This window comes from Podarcis erhardii (assembly GCF_964252035.2).
Source record: "Podarcis erhardii genome assembly, chromosome: 10".
In the NCBI taxonomy this organism is placed as follows: domain Eukaryota; kingdom Metazoa; phylum Chordata; class Lepidosauria; order Squamata; family Lacertidae; genus Podarcis; species Podarcis erhardii.
Genome location: NC_138500.1, coordinates 9246569 through 9266502, shown reverse-complemented (window position 1 = coordinate 9266502; position 19934 = coordinate 9246569). Strand labels below are relative to the sequence as shown.

The 19934-nt window shown below is 43.0% G+C and overlaps 1 protein-coding gene across 1 annotated transcript; it reads right to left on the bottom strand.

The window, feature by feature from the left end:
• Positions 1-751: 751 nt before the first annotated feature.
• On the bottom strand, positions 752-15433 carry LOC309351957 (protein EURL). The gene is made up of 5 exons (XM_081880186.1): positions 15410-15433; positions 10661-10791; positions 3806-4339; positions 2361-2423; positions 752-1469 (listed from the first exon to the last, which is right to left on the bottom strand). Exons 2-5 carry the CDS (start codon positions 10782-10784, stop codon positions 1309-1311), a joined length of 882 nt encoding a protein of 293 aa, XP_081736312.1. The 5' UTR covers positions 10785-10791; positions 15410-15433; the 3' UTR covers positions 752-1308.
• Between the last annotated feature and the right edge of the window lie 4501 nt (positions 15434-19934).

Genomic DNA, 19934 nt, shown 5'->3' with positions numbered 1-19934 from the left:
ACAAATGCACAAGTAGCTTCTCCCTGACGGGCATTGTATAGCATCATGCACCCCAGATTTCAAAGCACTTTTTGTAGTAGGATGTTCACAGGAACAAACTGCATAAACTAGCTGTTTGCTGTATTTTGCCCTGAGTCATGTGCCCATCAGTGGTGGTCGCATGTGCAAGATACGGGTTCTAAGCCTAGCTTACTTAATACAGTGGTACCTCGGGTTACATACGCTTCATGTTTCAGATTCCGCTAACCCAGAAATAATACCTTGGGTTAAGAACTTTGCTTCAGGATGAGAACAGAAATCGCATGGCAGCGGCGCAACAGCAGTGGGAGGCACCATTAGCTAAAGTGGTGCTTCAGATTAAGAGCAGTTTCAGGTTAAGAACGGACCTCCGGAACGAATTAAGTACGTAACCAGAGGTACCAATGAATCCTAGTTTTCTATGCGCAAGGGGTTTGTGACATATCAGGCAGAGCATTAAAAGAATACTACAATTATTTCCATGAGGTATTATAGGTTTATTTCTTTGAAGCCATATACTTTTATTAAGCATAAAAAATTCACATACAAAACCAAAACCCAGCTCTTTATATATTAACAAAACATGAACCATCATTCCGAAAAGGATGTGCTGTGCTTAAAATTTCTTCTGTTAAGATACAACCCATGCCCAATAAATTGTACACTGCCGAAAAGTAAAAGTAACGCATTATAGCCACTGAGAGTGTGTCTTTGGGAAACATTTTTTTTAAAAAAAAACAACAACAACTTCCATCATGAAAGTTAAGTACAGACTTGAAAAAAGGGTAAACCATCGTTACACAAGGCAAAAATGTTATATATCATTCAAAACTTTTATAAAGAGATGTGGAAAAGTACCTAAAATAGTTTCTTCTTGTATAAAATTTCAGTAATAAAATATTGCTTACAATAAATAAGAAATGTAGATTTCATGAATACTGGTTGCGCCATCATTTACTTTGTACCTAAAAACTGCATTTCATCAGCTAGCGCTCCAGGCTATTTACAGGCAGTCAGAAGTCTTTGTTAAGTCACGCCAAAGTATTTATCATCAGTGCCTGGAAGGAACGTAACTAATTTTGGGAGGAGATTAGATGACTTCCAGAGCCAAACTAGTCTCCAGTGCACTTTTCCCTCCTCCTCCTCTTCTTCTTTTAAAAAAGAGCACTGTATGTAACTTCCATTGCGTTTTGCAATGCATACATGTTTAGAATTTTCCAAAATACTGCTTGAGTATGTAACTGTATGAGATAAGATTAACAAAGCAGGGAAAGGCAAGCTTTGCTGCAGCTATATGGAGATATTGGATTTCATTGCTGCCCGTCCCATCTGTAGACATGGCAATTTTGAACAGTTCTTTAGCAGCTGCTCAATAGCAATGTGACGGACATTAAGCTGTGAAGCCAAGGAGTCTTTTTCTTGTACTTGCTTAGTCAGCTCTTCAAACACATCTGAAATAAATATCAGCATCAAGTTAGTCCATGATTTCAGGAAGTACGCCCATCACTTTGCAATTTTGTAGTGTCATTTACAAGATACTAAAAACAAAATGAAAGTTGTGAACCTATAAATCAGTAACCTAGAGCCCTGTCAGTTTGCATTTCTTAGTACAGAAAGTATTGATCTGATGTGTAGAGAGCTTTCCTTTTCTACTTAATTCAAGAGGGTTCTGGAAGCTTCTCTGTGTGAAAGAAACAAGCAGAAGGCTCATGATGTTTGGGTTATTCCTTCAGAGAAGCTGAGTACTGCTGGCTTAAACTGTTTCCGTTATCTTTTTCTGTCAAGATCATGCTGACTATAATAATAAGGCCAGAAGAAGCCTGGGTTTCTCTTTCTATCTCTCTTCCTTCTGGTGTGGTGTTCTGTATATAGTGTTAAGGTTTAGTCTTATTATAAGTTATTGTAGGTTTAAGTAAAGTCTGCCGCAACTGGATTTCTTATGGACAGTGCCAATCCTGAATGTATTGGATTTGTGACCATTATGCTCATTTGCCTTCAGTAGCAGTAAAGCTCTGCTGGATGAAATATTACTTGCCTCTGGTCTATTTTCTGGGAATCCTGCAATGTGTTTAAGTTTTTACTCTGCTAACTATAAATTGGGATTCTACTCTGGATCAATATATGAGCAGAATACATGACACTTTCTAGAATGCAGATGGCTGCTTTTACATTGTAGTCTCCAAAATTAATTTGTTTCTATTTCTCAAGATTTCTACCTTTTTCATGGGAAAAGAGAAAAAAGTGTATTTTCTACACTTAAAACTAGCAGTGTCTTTTTCCTTTATGTATTTATTTATTTTGGGGAGGACCAATCAATAGGCAAATATTAAAATTCACCTTACCCTGGATTTGCTGGAGAAGTTTCCCATTCAGCTGTTCCACCTCTGCAAGAGTCATCTTACTCACTGAAACAAGAAAAAGAAAAAAAACATAAGCCACCAGACAAAAGAGAGTGGGAGGGGAAGCAAAGGAGGGGTGACCTACAGAAATGTTTTAACAAACCATTTCAAAGGGTAACCAAGACTAACATAACTGAATGTTGGGCTTCTTCATTCTACTGTAGTGACAAGTCAGAAAAATGGAAAGCAGCAACATACTTAGGGTATTAATGTTCAGAAGAACATGGCAACCCTAAATACCCAGGAGTGAAAAAGTGCAAGACTTAAGTTCATAAAGGTAAAGGGACCCCTGACCATTAGGTCCAGTCGCGAACGACTCTGGGGTTGCAGCACTCATCTCGCTTTATTGGCTGAGGGAGCCGGCGTACAGCTTCCGGGTCATGTGGCCAGCATGACTAAGCCGCTTCTGGAGAACCAGAGCAGCGCACGGAAATGCCGTTTACCTTCCTGCCACAGCAGTACCTATTTATCTACTTGTACTTTGAGGTGCTTTCGAACTGCTAGGTGGGCAGGAACAGGGACCAAGCAATGGGAGCTCACCTGTCATGGGGATTCGAACCGATGACCTTCTGATCGGCAAGCCCTAGGCTCTGTGGTTTAACCCACAGCACCACCAGCGTCCCGATAACGCCACCCGCATCCCTTAAGTTCATACAACTGCCTTAATGTGAATTTGTGCCCTTTCTATGTCACATCCCATGAAGTCACACTCTTATCTGGTCAGGGTTATAAACATCCCTTTGGGGGAAATAAATGGAAAGATGTCTGTGGCCATAAAAACTGAACAGGCTTAACAGACTCTTGCTTGTTATCAGTCCCCCACCCACCAGCACACAGCAGAACTTCTGCACCCTTCAAAGCTGCTCCAGGATTGCAAAACCTTTACTAGACACTAAATTAAGCATTCAAAGAGATCAATATTACTGGATTAACAGTGTCATCTCATACATGTTTCCCCAGAAGTAAGTTTCCATACACTCAATGGAGCTTACTCCCTTGTAAATGTCATGAGGCTGCAATCCTAAACACAACACAAAATCTGCTGATTTAAAACGAAGTATTTACATTTACGGGTTCTATGCTTGTGAACTCAGAAGACCTCCCTCCTTCTTCTTAAGTGTTAATCACCGGAGTGAATCCACGGTGTCAATGAAACACTCAAAGATAAATACAATTTTAGTGTTTGCACATCAACTCAAAAAGGAAGACTTCCCTTGTTTCATGGTGCATTTGACAATCAGATACTAGCAAGCAACATTTACTCTTTTCTCATTTCCAGTGACTTTCAGATGACGAAGTCTGATTACTAAAAGCTATTAAAAATGCCTTTATAAAGATTTAGAACAAAAATATTGAGACACATAAGCATAAGCACTTCTTCCACTTACATTGCTCCCTGCTGTACTGCTGGTGTCTTCTTTGGACCTGGGTATCTGGACCTGTTTCAGCTTTCCCAATCTCTGCTGACTGGTCGTGACTAGACCACAATGAACTACTACAGTGTAAGGTAGCACCTGCTTGCTGCAACATATCAAGTCTAAAATCGTTGGATTCTCTTGGTTCTAGAATACTGTGTGAACAGTTTGAAATACTCCCGGAGTTTCCATCTATCCATTTTGCAGAGTATTTAGGTACTTGGGAATCAAATTGTGGCAGTAGCTTTCTGTCTCTCTGATGTCTAAAGCCAAACAATTGATGCTGTGCTTGCTTCGAACTTTCAGAATCCAAATCCAAATCTTTGTTTTGTGCATACTGTATAATCCAGTTAATTTTTTTGCTCAGTATGTTTTTCACTTCTGCATATGTGCTCTTGGAGAGTTTTGACTGTGGGCAACTCTGGTTTGCTATTAAGTGGAATTTCTCAAAACAGTCTCTGTGTCCCCTTAATGATCTTGTATGCAGAAGATCAGACTTTGGTATTCCTGAGGGGAGAAAAAGGTTACAAGTGGACACTGTAATTCAATTATATTAAATTGTAGGCTGCAGATATTTTAAGAAGAAATCGGCACTCAATGAAGACTAGACACAGGTTGCAAGGACACAAGGTTGATAAAGAGGTAATTTTCTGTATCTCATAGTCACTTAATTTTTCTCATAAGCAGCTCAAAGAGTTATCCACACCCCTATATAATGAAATAAAATCATCTCCACTTCCACAACCTCGGCACCTAGGAACTACCACAGAGGATCAGTCTAAGCGACTAAGAGGAAGCTAAATATACCAGTGATGGGAGCCCCAAGTAACAGGACCCACCTGGCATAATGACCAGTTTTGCTTGGATTCAGCATCAAGTATGACTCCATCTGGTATCGTTCAACTTGTTCCATATATCACATATGAAGGGAGCACATGGCACTGTAGTCTAAACCACTGAGCCTCTTGGGCTTGCTGATCAGAAGGTCAGCAGTTTGAATCTGTGTGACAGGGTGAGTTCCAGTTGCTCTGTACCAGGCAACTTAGCAGCTCTAAAGCACACCAGTGCAAGGAGATAAATAGGTACCGCTGGGACGGGAAGATAAAACTATGTTTCCGTGAGCTCTGGCTTCCATCACGGTGTCCCGTCATGCCAGAAGCGGTTTAGTCATTCTGGTCACATAACCTGGAAAGCTGTCTGAGGACAAATGCCGGCTACCTTGGCCTGAAGCGAGAGGAGCACCACACCCCATAGTGGCCTTTGACTGGACTTAACCATCCAGGAGTCCTTTACCTTTTACCTACCTTATATCACACATAAACCAAACGGAATCCTATTAAGACTAAGGCAGGAATTTATAGACTACAGGAATACAGCCGTCCAGCTGTGCCCCTATCTGGACAAGGATAGCCTAACTTCTGTTGTCTATGGTTAACATCTCTAAGTTAATGTTTGCAGCAAAAAATGCTAAGTACTATACTGAGATAGCTAGAGTCACTCAGGGCATTAGCGCCTTTAATATGGCACCAATAGTCTTTCACAGGACTGGAAAGTGATGCTTTGTAGAATCACTGGACAGAATCTGTTATCTAAGCACCTTTAAATAGGCTGGATTTTGACTAGGAAAAGCTCTGCGAACATCTATCATAAAGCAGATTATGCAACACATGTATGAATGTGAAATAAAGGAGTGTGGCAGTGCTGCAACTGTAATTCCACCGAGCAAAAAATGTGCTGCTGTTTTCACCAGAAGGACTACAAAAACAATTTTGTTCCATTCTACACATGGGTTTTGTCTCTCATCTATAGGAGTTTGGAAAGAATAAATCTAATCTTCCTTCTCAATCTCATTGAGAAGCTCACTTATTTCACATATGCTGCCACCCCAAAAAACATGGATTTTCACATTCTGCACCCCAACAGCCAACAGAAGCTGTGTTCATACATTACACGGAACCCTAGTTGATTCCAGCATGGTCTCACTCCTGGCCATGCAAAGCAAAGTTCATGGTTTGTTTCCCTCAAACAAACCTTGGCTACTGCTTGTGCTGTGTTTGGAGAAGACTCAAACAGGAGCATGGAGAAGAAAGAAGCCATGAACTCACGTTTGACTAACACAAGAAGAAAAGCTTTGTGCTTCGTTGCTTCTAGCATGGCCAGGAGCAAAATGTGGACTTTTGAGTAAATTCATTAAATTTACACAACTTGATTGCAAAAACCTCAAAGCTGCTTGTTTCAAGTTAAACCATAGTTAAGCATTATGTATGATGCACTAGAATCTTTATGGAAGTTTTCAACTGAGCGTATAACACCTGCAATAAAGTGACAGTACATTGGCTGAGCAGAATTTATTCTGAAGAACAGCTGACTTTTTAAAATGAGTAAATAATATTTATATTAGTTCTCTCAGTCTACTGTGATTCTGCTACTCAAGCTCATGGTATTGTTTAAAAATATTTAAAGACACTGTGTCAGGGGCTCAGGAGCAGAGGCACAGGAGGGGGAGGAAATGGAGAGCGAGGGGGAGGAATCCGAGGGGAGCGTAGGAGATGACAGTGGTCCGAGGGATTCCATGAGCCTCTCCAGCGAATCGGAAGATTCACAGAAGGGGCGCCAGTGGCCAGGGGTAGGGGGTTCCCAAGGGGAACGCCCCAGGAGCAAGGGGGCAGCAGGGACTCCCAGAGCAGTAGTTGGAAATCAGGACCAGCTTCCCCACCAGAGCAGAGTGGGGGGGAAGAGTCCCAAGCATCGGGGCCAGTGCATTCCCCACCAGGGAGAGAAGACGAGGCAGAGCTGACCACGCCTCCATCGGAGAGTCAGACAACGGAGGGGAGGTCAGATCCGGCCAGTATCCCGGAAGAGGGAAGCAGTGACAGAAGTAGTGTAACGGTTAGGAGAAAGGTCACTGGTTGGCGCGAGAGGCAAGTTCAAATGTACAGGAGCGCGGGACAGCAGAGAATGAGGATTGGGAACCGGGTCCTAAAGCCCGCCGGAGGCAGGGGGAGGAGCTAAGCGACTCAGCCTCGGAAGAGTCCAGAAAGGGCAATGCCCCAGCGGGCAGGAGGACCCAGAGGAGGAGAGAGCAGCGGAAAAGGTGGAGCAGGGCTAGGATCTTAAACTGGTGTCAGAGGGGAGGAGACTCAGACAGGACTTCGCCGATCTAGAGTTTAAGACGTAGGGCTGCACGCTGCGGCTTTGAAATGGAAACTGAACTTCAATAAAGACTTTTGTACATTACGACAGCCTAGCGTTGGTCCTCTGTGAGCTGGGACCTAGAGGCAGCCCTGACACACTGCTATTTATATCAATATATTAAACCCAGCAAATACCCTGTATAAATGCCTCACCAACACCGTGAGGGACTGTGCCAGAAAATCAAGAAGCAATGATTTCTGGCAGCTTATTACTGTGCAAGCAAATTAGCCTGTGGTACTGCTGGTTCTGAGTATGGAAAAATGCAGTCTTACCAAGACATTTAGGCATTCAGCCATACTGGCATAAGGCATTTAGCCAGTATGTTAACTCTGAAGGATTATCTCCCTGTAGAGTTGTAACTGAACTGACAAGCAGCTCTCAGCCAGCAGCTACTTATATTATGCCTGGGAGGACCCTCTATATTTGAAAAGCTTTAATTAAAATGCTGAAAGGGAACTCATGCCCCAACATATTTCTATCTTGGCTAAATATAAAACAGATGCTTAGAACAGCAAGCATATACGTGTAAAGAAAGCAGGAACTAAATCATCTGCTTTTCAAGAAGTATTTCAGAACAGGTGCAGATGTATTTTGAAGTAGGCATTTATTCTTTTCTACAGCCTTCTACAATGGAAGATCTCATTATATGGAACAGCCAGCATCAGCTTTTGTACCCAGCTCATGTTGCTGTGTTACACAATAGCTGCTGGGCTTGTTTTCTCTTTGTGTGCAAGTCTCTAATCCAAAGAGCTATGCTAGCAGCTGGGCAAGTTCAAAGAGCCATGAACAGGCACACACACAGCTTTGATGCCAGGACTTGCCAGCTAGCTGTTAACATCCATCGCCACCCTTTCTCCAGGTTGGATGGCACCCAAGTTTTTATTTCCTTAGATGCAATTATCCCTAGGTGACTGATAATTAAGTAAAAGGCCAATTTAGGATTTTGCTTTGTTGCTGTGTGCATGTGGAGAGGTAGATTTGTAAAGGTTTTTAACGAATTTCTATCTAACTCAATGGGATGATTAATCAAATTTAAAAAGCAAGCTGTATGGAGTAATTATTCCTTAACTGATTAAAAGAGATGGTTTGAAGTGTTTTTACTGCAAAGTAATAGCGTGAGTGAATTAATCAATTGATCAGAACTTGAGAGCCAGTGTGGTGTAGTGGTTAAGAGCAGTAGGACTCGTAATCTGGTGAACCGGGTTCGCTTCCCCGCTCCTCCACATACAGCTGCTGGGTGACCTGGGCCAGTCACACTTCTCTGAAGTCTCTCAGCCCCACTCACCTCACAGAGTGTTTGTTGTGGGGGAGGAAGGGAAAGGAGAATGTTAGCCGCTTTGAGACTCCTTCGGGTAGTGATAAAGCGGGATATCAAATCCAAACTCTTCTTTTTGTTTTGTTTCAGGGGAATTGTTACCAAGATAACAGGCCATTAAGATACAGGTCTGGAATGATCATACAACTGCATTCAGTCTAACCCACTGCCTTATTTTATTTACTTATTATAAAATTTCAACCCAACCCCTGCCGCCCAAAAGAGCCGAGAGTGTGAAACACAGCAACAAAGCAATTCAATTTTAAAATAAAACAAACAACACCTAAAAACCATTTGAAAACAGTCATGTTTCCTTACAGCTAATAATTTGCAGATTGGGAGAACTTTGGAGCCACCTTTGGAAGAGAATGAATAGCAACAAGACATCCTCCCAACTTTGAGCTGAACCTTGTGAGCCCAGCCAGGGTAAGCAGGACACTTGCCCCTGTACTCTGAAACCCGAACAAAGCAAACTGGTTTGGTTTTTAAGTCATTTTTCTTCTCTCCATTTTACTAGCAAGCCAACAAATCTTCAGAATGCTGCAACAACACTGTTTTTAAAAACTGTTCTTTGCCAAGTACTTTGCTGCAGGATATAGCATAGAAAGTCCTGCACAAACCAGCGGCCAGTGTAGTCCATTGTTCCTGTGATAGCACTCAGAAAAAGTAGAGTGCTTTCTACTTCTGGTACCAAGTAAGATTTTAGTAACAACTACTCAATATTTATCTGCCCGATCAATAGATTCCATATAGGGCAAACTAGGGAAAGGGGATCTATTTGTTGTTATAGATCAACAATCCTCAATCAGCTTTGCTGCCTAGACTGGTATTTAAAAAACAGCATTGACTGTAGTCTGGTAACCTTTGTTTCCACAAATAAGTATGAGGCAAAACTCTAAAGTCATTTGTGCAGGGAGGATATTACTGGATGGAACACCAGCAAATGTTTATTACTACAGAAATGTGTTTAGACTTGCTTGCTTGGGACTTGTTCATCTCTTACGAAATACAGTTCACAACAAAATGCACATGCTTCCACTTGTCTTTTAGAATATACAATACTGTACAGAAACGTACAATTTAACTATTATTCTAGGTCAAATTTCTATTGTTTGGTGCCCTAAAGAGTAGTTAAGCTTCATATTTCAACACAGCACTGTTTGGTCTCCCACTTGTCTTTAGAGAATAAACATTTGTCAAGAAATGTATTTTGTAAGACACAAACACATATTTATGAATGCTGGAACTGTAACAAAACTGAGAATAAGGGAAATTGAAATCGCCAAGTAAATGCGTGCCTAGAAATGCACAGGTGCTTATTTAAAGACTGGGCAAATGTGAGTATCGGTTAACTAAACTCGCAGTCCTTCAAATCCTGATTATCAGATTATACAGTTACAAAAAGCTCAAGAGTAAATTACTGTAACTATTTACAGGGCTCACATTCCGATTCTCTCTTCTCCAAACTGAGTGATTTTTTTTTTTTTTAATTCACACAAACACCCTGTGAGGGAGATGGAGCTTAAAGTTAGCATCTTGCTTAATACCATAAGGTAAATCTAAAAGCATAACAGGGATGTGAACGCAGGTTTTGTGTGTCTGAATTAAAAACTTTAGTAGTGGCATCAAGCTAACCTGACAGTCATGCTGGATCCTTACAAGTTTTCAGCTTGAAAGTGTTTTAAACCATTGCTAGGAAACAAGACTAGCAAGAGTTTCTCTTGCACATTGACAGGCTCTAAATGACAGCCAATGTGTTATATATATATGCAATTATCTGTCTGTGTTTCATTTCCCTCAGACCTCACTAAGATTTATGTCTCTCAACACTCAGTGTTTATATCCCTGTGACCATATATTCTATTCCATATATTAGAGGGTTGCTAGCATACAAACCTTGTTAAATAAATAAAATCTGATATGGGAAAGCTTATGCTATAATAAATTGGTTTGTCTTTAAGGTGTCACAAAACTCAGTTGTTTTTACAGATGGCTACTCCATCTGGCAATGACATAAAGTGGTTGCTAAGAAACAGGTTATCCTGCATTTAGATCCTTAAACCCTGAAAAAGTCCAACAAGTGATCTGTATTATTTAGTGACTACTTTTGAATTTGTCTCTATTACTGTAGATGTTTTTAGTGGATAGGACACGACAGAGAATTTTCACAAATATACTACCAGTTAAAATGTTGTATTTATTTACTACTTTTCTAGTAAAAGAGACATTCTTCCAATAATAAGAATAAGAATTTCCTTTCAGAATTTCCCAAAGCCTCAATGGCACAGTATTATTATTCAATGTTAGGCTAAACTTACCTTCAATGTTTAGCTCAAAACAAATGTGGCAGAATGAGAGTGTCTCTCTTTCTGTTCCTAACTTGCACACGCTGCAAACATTATCATCGTTCAAGTCAATGTTAACAAACTGCTCTTCGTTCATAGTGTCCCTAAAAGAGAAAATGCCCTGTTACCCAGTGAAGGCTGAAGAAAACCACATCCTAGCACTAACCACAAGCTAAATTTGAACATATGGCAATGCACCTGAGAGTTTCTATTTTCCATTTCCCATAGATTTAAAACCGAAGCCTTAGTTCTAGACATCCTTTATTCTACATTTTCATAATTTCAAGCCTACAGGATTAGCATTCTCCACATTTAGGTTGCTCTACATGGCCTAAATACTTTAAAACTCACTGAGCAAGTGCTGAAATCATATGCTCTTCTGTGGTTCTCTAACCTGATATGAAAGGAAAACAATGCCCTTTGACAGGCTCACTATGTTTTTCCTGTGAACAATTAACTGTATTTAAGGATTTAAAATATTTGTGCCAATTCAGTTTGGCAGTCACAGATGTATTTTGCATTTTTGTCACTTGTCTAAAAACATGAACACATCAAAACTTGCAGTTTTTATTTTAATATTTATATTCTGCTAAGTTTACACCACAAATTAAACCTCTAAAGTTTAAATCTAAAAAAGAAAAGAAAAATGTAAAACTTCTGAGAAGCATCCAGGGTACAAAGGCCTCCTGAAATAAAACAGTTCTGACCAGATGTCTGAAACTCAGGAGGGGTGGTGGCTGTCTTAACTTCTTGTGGGAAGGAGTTCCACAGAGCTGGGCCCACAGCAATGCCTCCAAAGTCATCTGAAGCCTATACTGTACATGTTTTGCCTTACACAATTTTCCAAACACTGCTGGCGCTGTGAGTATTAATCTGGAATAGTTAATAGGCTTGATCACATCTCCTGTGCAATACACTAGTGTTGTAATTAAGGATTGTAATGTCATTTGGCTTGAACATCCTGTTTAAACTACATTCAGTATACGGTTTGGATTCTGCAGGGGCAACCATGCCGAATAACGTATGACGATGATTTTCAGTTCATCAGGCTGCTAATATAAAAGGTAAGTTAATGAAACCCAGCATCCTCTGTAGTAAATTGAAATTGTTTCTCTCTCAAACTGTTCATTAGCTATCAAGAGTCCATTAACTATGCAGAACATTCATTTGAGCTTTACTTAAGGCCTTCAAGAGATTTGAAGTACTCTGTTTAATACCCACAGAAACTAAATCCAGGATTCTATGAGGCTGGTTTTCCTAGAGAGGACTAGGACTGCATACACACTATACATTTAAAGCACCCCCACCCCAAAATAATATGGAAACTATTCCATTAAGGGTGCTGGAAACTGTAGCTCTGTGAGGCGTAAACTACAACTCCCATGGGGTATTGTTTTGTTTTTTTATTATGTTATGTAATTTGTGTTTTGTATACTGTAAACCACTCTGTGATCCTCAGATGAAGGGCGGTATATAAATTAATTTTGTTGCTGTTATTATTAATCATGTGTATGCAACTTAGGTCATCTTTTTACAAAAAAGAAATCAAAACAAAAGAATATAGAGAACAGGTCAATAGTACATTCTGTGGTTATCAGTCTACATCTTTGAGAATCAAGGCATCACACTGGCTTATCTTCTAGGAGAAATACATGTCACCCTTAATATTTTTAAAAAATTTGCTCGCTTTGACAGAGCCAATAAGGATTGTCCTTTCAACAAGTCTCCCTTGTTCTCTTAAAAATTAAACAGAAAATAAAGCTAACTTCTTATCTCCACTCCCTGAAATGGGGCTGGCTGTGGCAAGGGAAATGGACCTAACGCATGCTCAGAGCCACATGTTTTTCAGTAAAAGTGGTAAATCTGCAGCACACCAAACCTTGTTCGATTCCAAAAACCCACCAGCCCAGGCAATAGTCAGGGATGAAAGGGATTGTGCTCCAGCAGTATTTGAGGGCAGCATGCTCTTCATCTCATCATTAAGTAGGTAGGGTGGATTTTGAATGCTGTTGGGTGGTTTTTGTGGATCAACACTTTTAATGGATTTGTATGATTGCTGTCACTGCAAATTGCTTTGGTAGTCCTTTGTGTGAAGCAATACATAAGCAGAATAAATATAACCTAATCTCTGCCCTACAAATTAGCAATTGGGTTCAGGTGCTGGGATCGTAATTTTAGATTCAAAATTAAACCATGTCACTTAATTAAATAAGGCTGCTCCATTACTCACGCTGCCTCCTCAGTACTATTCGGAATATTTTATTAGCTAGAACCAAGTGGGAGTTTCAGGGCTAAGCAAGGTTTAGGGAGAAGTTGCTGCCCAGATAGAGTGACTGCCTGGGAAACACATCTATGCTGCCTTGGAGGAGGTGTGTGTGTGTGTGCAAGTAAATAAAAATAAGTGAAGAACCACAATTAAGAGCGGAAGGGGAAGCAATTAACATGCAGGGAGAAGTGGATTCAGCACAGCCGCAACATTTTCTCCCTGGCAGATTTCACAAGGCACATAAACACTCCCCCCCCCCCCACAAAAACACTAGTCATAAATATGGCTCCAGCACTACCCAAATCTACCAGGATGTAGATTTCCCTAAACATGCCTCCAACACTACATTCAGTATATGGCTTGGATTCTGCAGGGGCAACCATGCTGAATAATGTACAATGGTGATTTTCAATTCAATTCAAGGCTGCTAATATAAAGGGTACCTCACTTGGCATGCCTATTCCCTTAGTAAACATACGTATTATTAACTCCTCTTAAACCCTATATATATATATACATATATAGTACATATATATATACATATATGTATATATATATATATACATATATAGTCGTGTCCGACTCTTTGTGACCCCATGGACCAGAGCACGCTAGGCACTCTGTCTTCATATATACATATGTTGTGTGTGTGTGTGAGTGTGTGTATGAATTTTATATATTTGCAGGTTTTGGTGTCCTCGGGTGTCTTCCCGTGTAAAAGTTGGGGTGTCTAGGCGACGTTTCGACGAGGTCTCACTCGTCATCTTCAGGCTGGTGCTTTCGGCTTCTTGTTACTGGAACAGAGCAGGATCTCAGTGTTTGAGTTCCTATAAATACTGTAGAGGGGGTGTGGTGTATAGCCTCCAATGTTCTGGGCAGAGAGGAAGTTCCCAGGCTAGTGTGCCTTTTCTTCTTTTGTTCCTTAATTACTTGAGAGATATCTTGAGTGATTTCTTGAGTGATATCCTGAGTACCACTTAGGTGGGTCATTAGGTGTGGATTAGTTGCTAAAGTCTTTGTGTCTTGACACAATCCCCTGCAATCCCTACACAGATCTGGCTGACACAAGCCACAAAACCACAGCTCGCCCCTATACACGAAGCCAAGCCAGAGCACAACTAAGTACAGTACAGCCATCTTCTCAGGAAAACTCTTCACAAAGTTCAAGAGGTCAAGACACAAAGACTTTAGCAACTAATCCACACCTAATGACCCACCTAAGTGGTACTCAGGATATCACTCAAGAAATCACTCAAGATATCTCTCAAGTAATTAAGGAACAAAAGAAGAAAAGGCACACTAGCCTGGGAACTTCCTCTCTGCCCAGAACATTGGAGGCTATACACCACACCCCCTCTACAGTATTTATAGGAACTCAAACACTGAGATCCTGCTCTGTTCCAGTAACAAGAAGCCGAAAGCACCAGCCTGAAGATGACGAGTGAGACCTCGTCGAAACGTCGCCTAGACACCCCAACTTTTACACGGGAAGACACCCGAGGACACCAAAACCTGCATTCCTGTACCCGTGAAAATCTACGAAAGCAAATTTTATATATTTATATATATATATATATATATGTGTCTGTGTGTGTGTGTACACACACACACACACACACACACATACATACAGTGGTACCTCGGGTTACAGACGCTTCAGGTTACAGACCCCGCTAACCCAGAAATAGTACCTCAGGTTAAGAACTTTGCTTCAGGATGAGAACAGAAATCGTGGTCTGGTGGCGTGGCGGCCCCATTAGCTAAAGTGGTGCTTCAGGTTAAGAACAGTTTCAGGTTAAGAACGGACCTTCAGAACGAATCAAGTTCTTGACCCGAGGTACCATTATGTGTGTGTATATACATACATACAAACATACATACATATATTCATCCACACACACACACACACGTGTGCATTAATAACTCCTCTTAAACCACACACACACACAAATAAATAAATAAATAAATATTCTCTTTTAAACCTGCCATTTATCCACTTACCACCAGGGCTCACCCTCAAACAGCCCCCCTCCCCCTTTTCTAACCAATGCAAGTATCATTATCGTTAACGCTTCCCCCTTAAAACCGGCCCCCTCACCCACTTCCCATACATCGGGACCGAACCTAAGAACGCCTTCTCCGCAGGAACAGCAGTCACGCTGACTCTCCTCTTCAAACCTTTTTGGCCCGTTGGCCCAACTCCCCCCCCCCCGCCCCACATCTGACACTCCGTTAACCCTGTAGTCGCCGTGGCCGCCCAGGGAGACATTCGCATTGCCTGAAGGCCAGAGCTACCGGGGAAGGAGGGAAGCCCTACGCCGGGAACAAGGGGGGGAAGGGAGGGAGGCCGTCCCCGCGGGCCCTGCCGCCTGAGGCAGCCGCCTCGCCTCGCCTCAGGGCCGGCCCTGGTCGAGAATAACCGCCGGCGGCCTCGTCACCCCGTCGTTTCCCCTCACCGTGTCCGCGCTCCGCCCGCCGCGCTCCCCGCTTTCGTCCTCCGGACCCGCCGACCACCGTCTGAGGGAAGAAGGCGAAGGACGGCCTCCTCGCGCCCGGAGCCCCGCCCACTCCCCGCCTTCCCGGACTGCACCATTGCGTGCCACAGAAAGGGGGCGCGCGTCTGTGTCCTCCTTTTTTTGTATATGCGCGCGCGTTTATTCGGTCCCCCCCCCCACCCTCCTCTCGCCTCGCTAGTCGCCTTTATCTGCTCCGCTCGCGTTTCTTCCAGAAAGCGGCCTGGCTTGGCTTCTGCCCGCACGCAAAACATACAAACACCACCACCCCCCCACGAACAGCAATGGGCCCGGCCGGGAATAGCCGTCGCGCGCTGCACGAGAGCGCAGAGACATACAGAAAAAAGTGCAGAGTGGCGCGCCGAGCCTCAGTTTCTGGGTTGTGTCGGTTGCTTTCTTCCCGCGGGGAGAGGAGAGCAGCATAACCTATGGAGAGCAGAGTGACGGGCTTTGCAGAGGATGGAGCACAAGGTTGCAGCAGCCCACGGGGAAGGGTGGCGCTGTGGGTTAAACCACAGAGCCTAGGACTTGTCGATCAGAAGGTCGGCAGTTCAAATCCCTGCCACGGGATGAGTTCCCGTTGCTCATTCCCTGCTCCTGCCAACCTAGCAGTTTGAAAGCACACCGGTGCAAGTAGATAAATAGTTACCACTCTGGCGGGAAGGTAAACAGCGTTTCCGTGTGCTGCGCTGGTTTGCCAGAAGCGGCTTAGTCATGCTGGCCACATGACCCGGAAGCTGTACACCGGCTCCCTTGGCCAGTAAAGCGAGATGAGCGCCGCAACCCCAGAGTCGGCCACAACTGGACCTAACGGTCAGGGGTCCCTTTATCTTTACCTAATTCTTACTGAACCTAGACAAAAGGCAGAGACATCACCTTGCCAACAAAGGTCTGTATAGTTAAAGCTATGATTTTCCAAGTAGTGATGTATGGAGGTGAGAGCTGGACCATAAAGAAGGCTGATCACCAAAGAATGGATGCCTTTGGATTCTGGTGCTGGAGACTCTTGAGAGTCCCATGGAATGCAAGAAGATCAAACGTATCCATTCTGAAGGAAATCAGCCCTGAGTGCTCACTGGAAGGACAGATCCTGAAGCTCCACTACTTTGGCCACCTCATGAGAAGAGAAGACTCCCTGGAAAAGACCCTGATGTTGGGAAGGATGGAGGGCACAAGGAGAAGGGGACGACAGAGGACGAGATGGTTAGACAGTGTTCTCAAAGCTACCAGCATGAGTTTGGCCAAACTGCGGGAGGCAGTGGAAGACAGGAGTGCCTGGCATGCTCTGGTCCAGGGGGTCACAAAGAGTCGGACACGACTAAACAACAACAACAAAATTCCTACTGAATCGCTCCCTAAGCCAGGGTTTCCCAAACGTGGTTCTCCAGCTGTTTTGGGACTACAACTCCCATCATCCCTGACCACTGGTCCTGCTAGCTATGGGTGATGGGAGTTGTGGTCCAAAAACAGCTGGAGACCCAAGTTTGGGAAACCCTGCCCTAAGCCATTCTAGGGAGCATTTAATGAAGAGGTAAAACGACAGTTTGCAAATGTATGCATTCCCCTTAAAAGAAGAAAGAAAAAGAAAAGAAAAGCGTCCGTAGAAATATTTTTATTTAAAATAATTGTTTTAGTCATTCTCTGAGCACTCAAATGTTTGCTGCATGTTCGCTGAACAGTTGATATGTTTGCTTTCTTGTTTTGTTTGTTACATTGTGTATTTTTGTGCTTTTATGCTGCAAACTGGCCTGTGATCCTCAAAGAATGGCTAATAATAATAATAATAATAATAATAATAATAATAATTTTATTTATAACCCCACCCTCCCTGGCTCAGGGCAGCTAACACCAGTAAAATTACAGTAAAAACATAATAGGGGGGAAAACCAATTTAAAATACAGGTTAAAATGCAATTTAAAAACAACAACAAGGGTGATTGGAAACAACACACACACACTACTAGCATAGAGAAAATTCCTGTTCTCTCTCCCCCCCCCCCCCCAGGTCTTATTTCCTATATGAACATTTATTGTACTTACTCAAAAACCTTTAAAAACTTCAATATGTCTGTGTGCAAGTAGCTAGGGCATGGGGCTTGCTGCATCGAAACAGAGGCTGAGAAGGCCCTTAAGCAGTTCCACGGTTCTGCTACAATGTGGAATATGTGCAGAGGAGGGCAACTAAGATGATCAAGGGTCCAGAAAGCAAGCCTTATGAGGAACGGTTGAAGGAACTGAGTATGTTTAGCCTGGAAAAGAGGAGACTGAGAGGAGATATGAAGAGAGGCGATACGATAACCATCTTCAAATATCTCAAGGGCTGCCACATAAAAGATGGAGCAAGGTTACTTTCTGCTATTCCAGTAGGACCTGAACAAATGGATTCAAGTTGCAAGAAAGGAGATTCCCACTCAACATCAGGAATAACTTTCTGACAGTAGGAGCTATTGGGCAGTGGAATGGTCTCCCTCAGGAGGTGGAAGACTCTCCTTTATAAGGTTTATAAGGAGAGGTCAGCTGAAATTCCTGCATGGGAGGGGGTTGGACTAGATGACCGCCGGGGTCCCTTCCAACTCTACGATTCTATGATGCTATTACAGTAGTACAGGGTTACAGATGCTTAAGATTACATATGCTTCAGGTTACACACTCCTCTAACACTGAAGGTTAAGAACTTTGCTTCAGGATAAGAACAGAAATCGTGCTCCGGCGGCACAGCGGCAGCAGGAGGCCCCGTTAGCTAAAGTGGTGCTTCAGGTTAAGAACAGTTTCAGGTTACGTATGGGCCTCTGGAACGAATTAAGTACTTAACCCGAGGTACCACAGTATTTTTATGGTCCGCTCCCCTGAGCGCTGGAAGAGACTTACAATGGTAGCTCAGGTTAAGAACTTAATTCATTCCGGAGGTCCGTTCTTAACCTGAAACTGTTCTTAACCTGAGGTACCACTTTAGCTAATGGGGCCTCCCACTGCCGCTGCACAATTTCTGTTCTCATCCTGAAGCAAAGTTCTTAACCCGAGGTACTATTTCTGGGTTAGCGGAGTCTGTAACCTGAAGCATATGTTACCTGAAGCGTATGTAACCTGAGGTACCACTGTATTATTTTTATGGTCCGCTCCCCTGAGCACTGGAAGAGATTTACAATGGTAGCTCAGGTTAAGAACTTAATTCATTCCGGAGGTCCGTTCTTAACCTGAAACTGTTCTTAACCTGAGGTACCACTTTAGCTAATGGGGCCTCCCGCTGCCGCCGCACAATTTCTGTTCTCATCCTGAAGCAAAGTTCTTAACCCGAGGTACTATTTCTGAGTTAGGGGAGTCTGTAACCTGAAGCGTCTGCAACCCGAGGTCCCACTGTATTTTTTATGAATGGCTTGGGCTGTGAAACCTCGGTAACCCTCTATTCACAGCATGGCGTGCTATTCTATAATGTTTCTGTCTCTGCAGCTGAGAAATAAGGGGAAATGGACACTTATGTGCGTCATGGGAAAATGACTCCGGGGAAGGAGAGGAGGCGGGGAGGAAACTGCCCGGATAGAGGCGGTCACCCCTCTGGGGTTTTCCCTGACGTAGTAGTCGGAGAGAAAAAACGGATGCTGCTTGACACTAACTTAGACTGTGTGGGTCCCACACTGTGTCCCAGCGCAAACCACTTAAATTCCTTGTGTGATATTTATTTCTTGCATTGATAGCCCACCTTTTTTCTCCACGGAGCTCAGCTTTGCAGCTCCTGTTGGCCCTTTCTTTCTTTCTTTTATAATAATTTTTATTAAGTTTTCCATTTTAACAATCCAATCAGATCACATTAAATATTCCAGATTATACAAATACATATCATAAAGTCCAAATATTTTGCCAAATTATAAATTTTTGTTGGGGCTTCCCATGCTTCAAGTTCAGTGGGGTCCAATCTTATGTTTCTACTGTTTCCAATAGTTCCTTCTTTAAATCTTCCTGTTGTTATCCTTCCTTCGCTCCTGTTGGCTCTTTCAACCCTGCTGGCAAGAGATCCTGCTGGCCGGATCCACACCCTGCATATAAAGCACACGACGTCCCCACAAAGAATCATAGGAACTGTAGTTTCCCCCGCACACACTACAATTCCCAGCACCCACACTGCAGTTCCCAGGATTCTTGGTGGCGGCAGGAGTCATGTGCTTTAAATGCCTGCTGTGGATCTGCTCCCTTCTACTAGACGTCCTCCAGCAAGCAAAACAGAAGGTGCAGAAAAGGGGAGGAGGAAATGGGGGGCGGACTTCCTGGGAGGTACAGCATGGCAAGGCACCCATCCCTTCTCCTCCTCTTCCTCCCTTGCAGCCCAATATTTTTCTCCCACCCATGTGGAGCCAGGGTCCTTCTCCCGCTGTTGTGGGGTGCCTCAGGGTTCCGTCCTCTCCCCCATGCTTTTTAATATCTACATGCAGCCCCTGGGAGAGATCATCAGGGGGTTTGGGCTGGGTGTTCATCA

Coding starts and splice junctions, on each gene's coding strand:
- LOC309351957 (XM_081880186.1), bottom strand. CDS start 10,784: ATGAACGAAGAGCAGTTTGTTAACATTGACTTGAACGATGATAATGTT. Junction 4,340..10,660: donor TTTTGAGCTAAACATTGAAG/GTAAGTTTAGCC, acceptor TTCTCCCCTCAG/GAATACCAAAGTCTGATCTT. Junction 1,470..2,360: donor ACTTCTCCAGCAAATCCAGG/GTAAGGTGAATT, acceptor TATTTATTTCAG/ATGTGTTTGAAGAGCTGACT.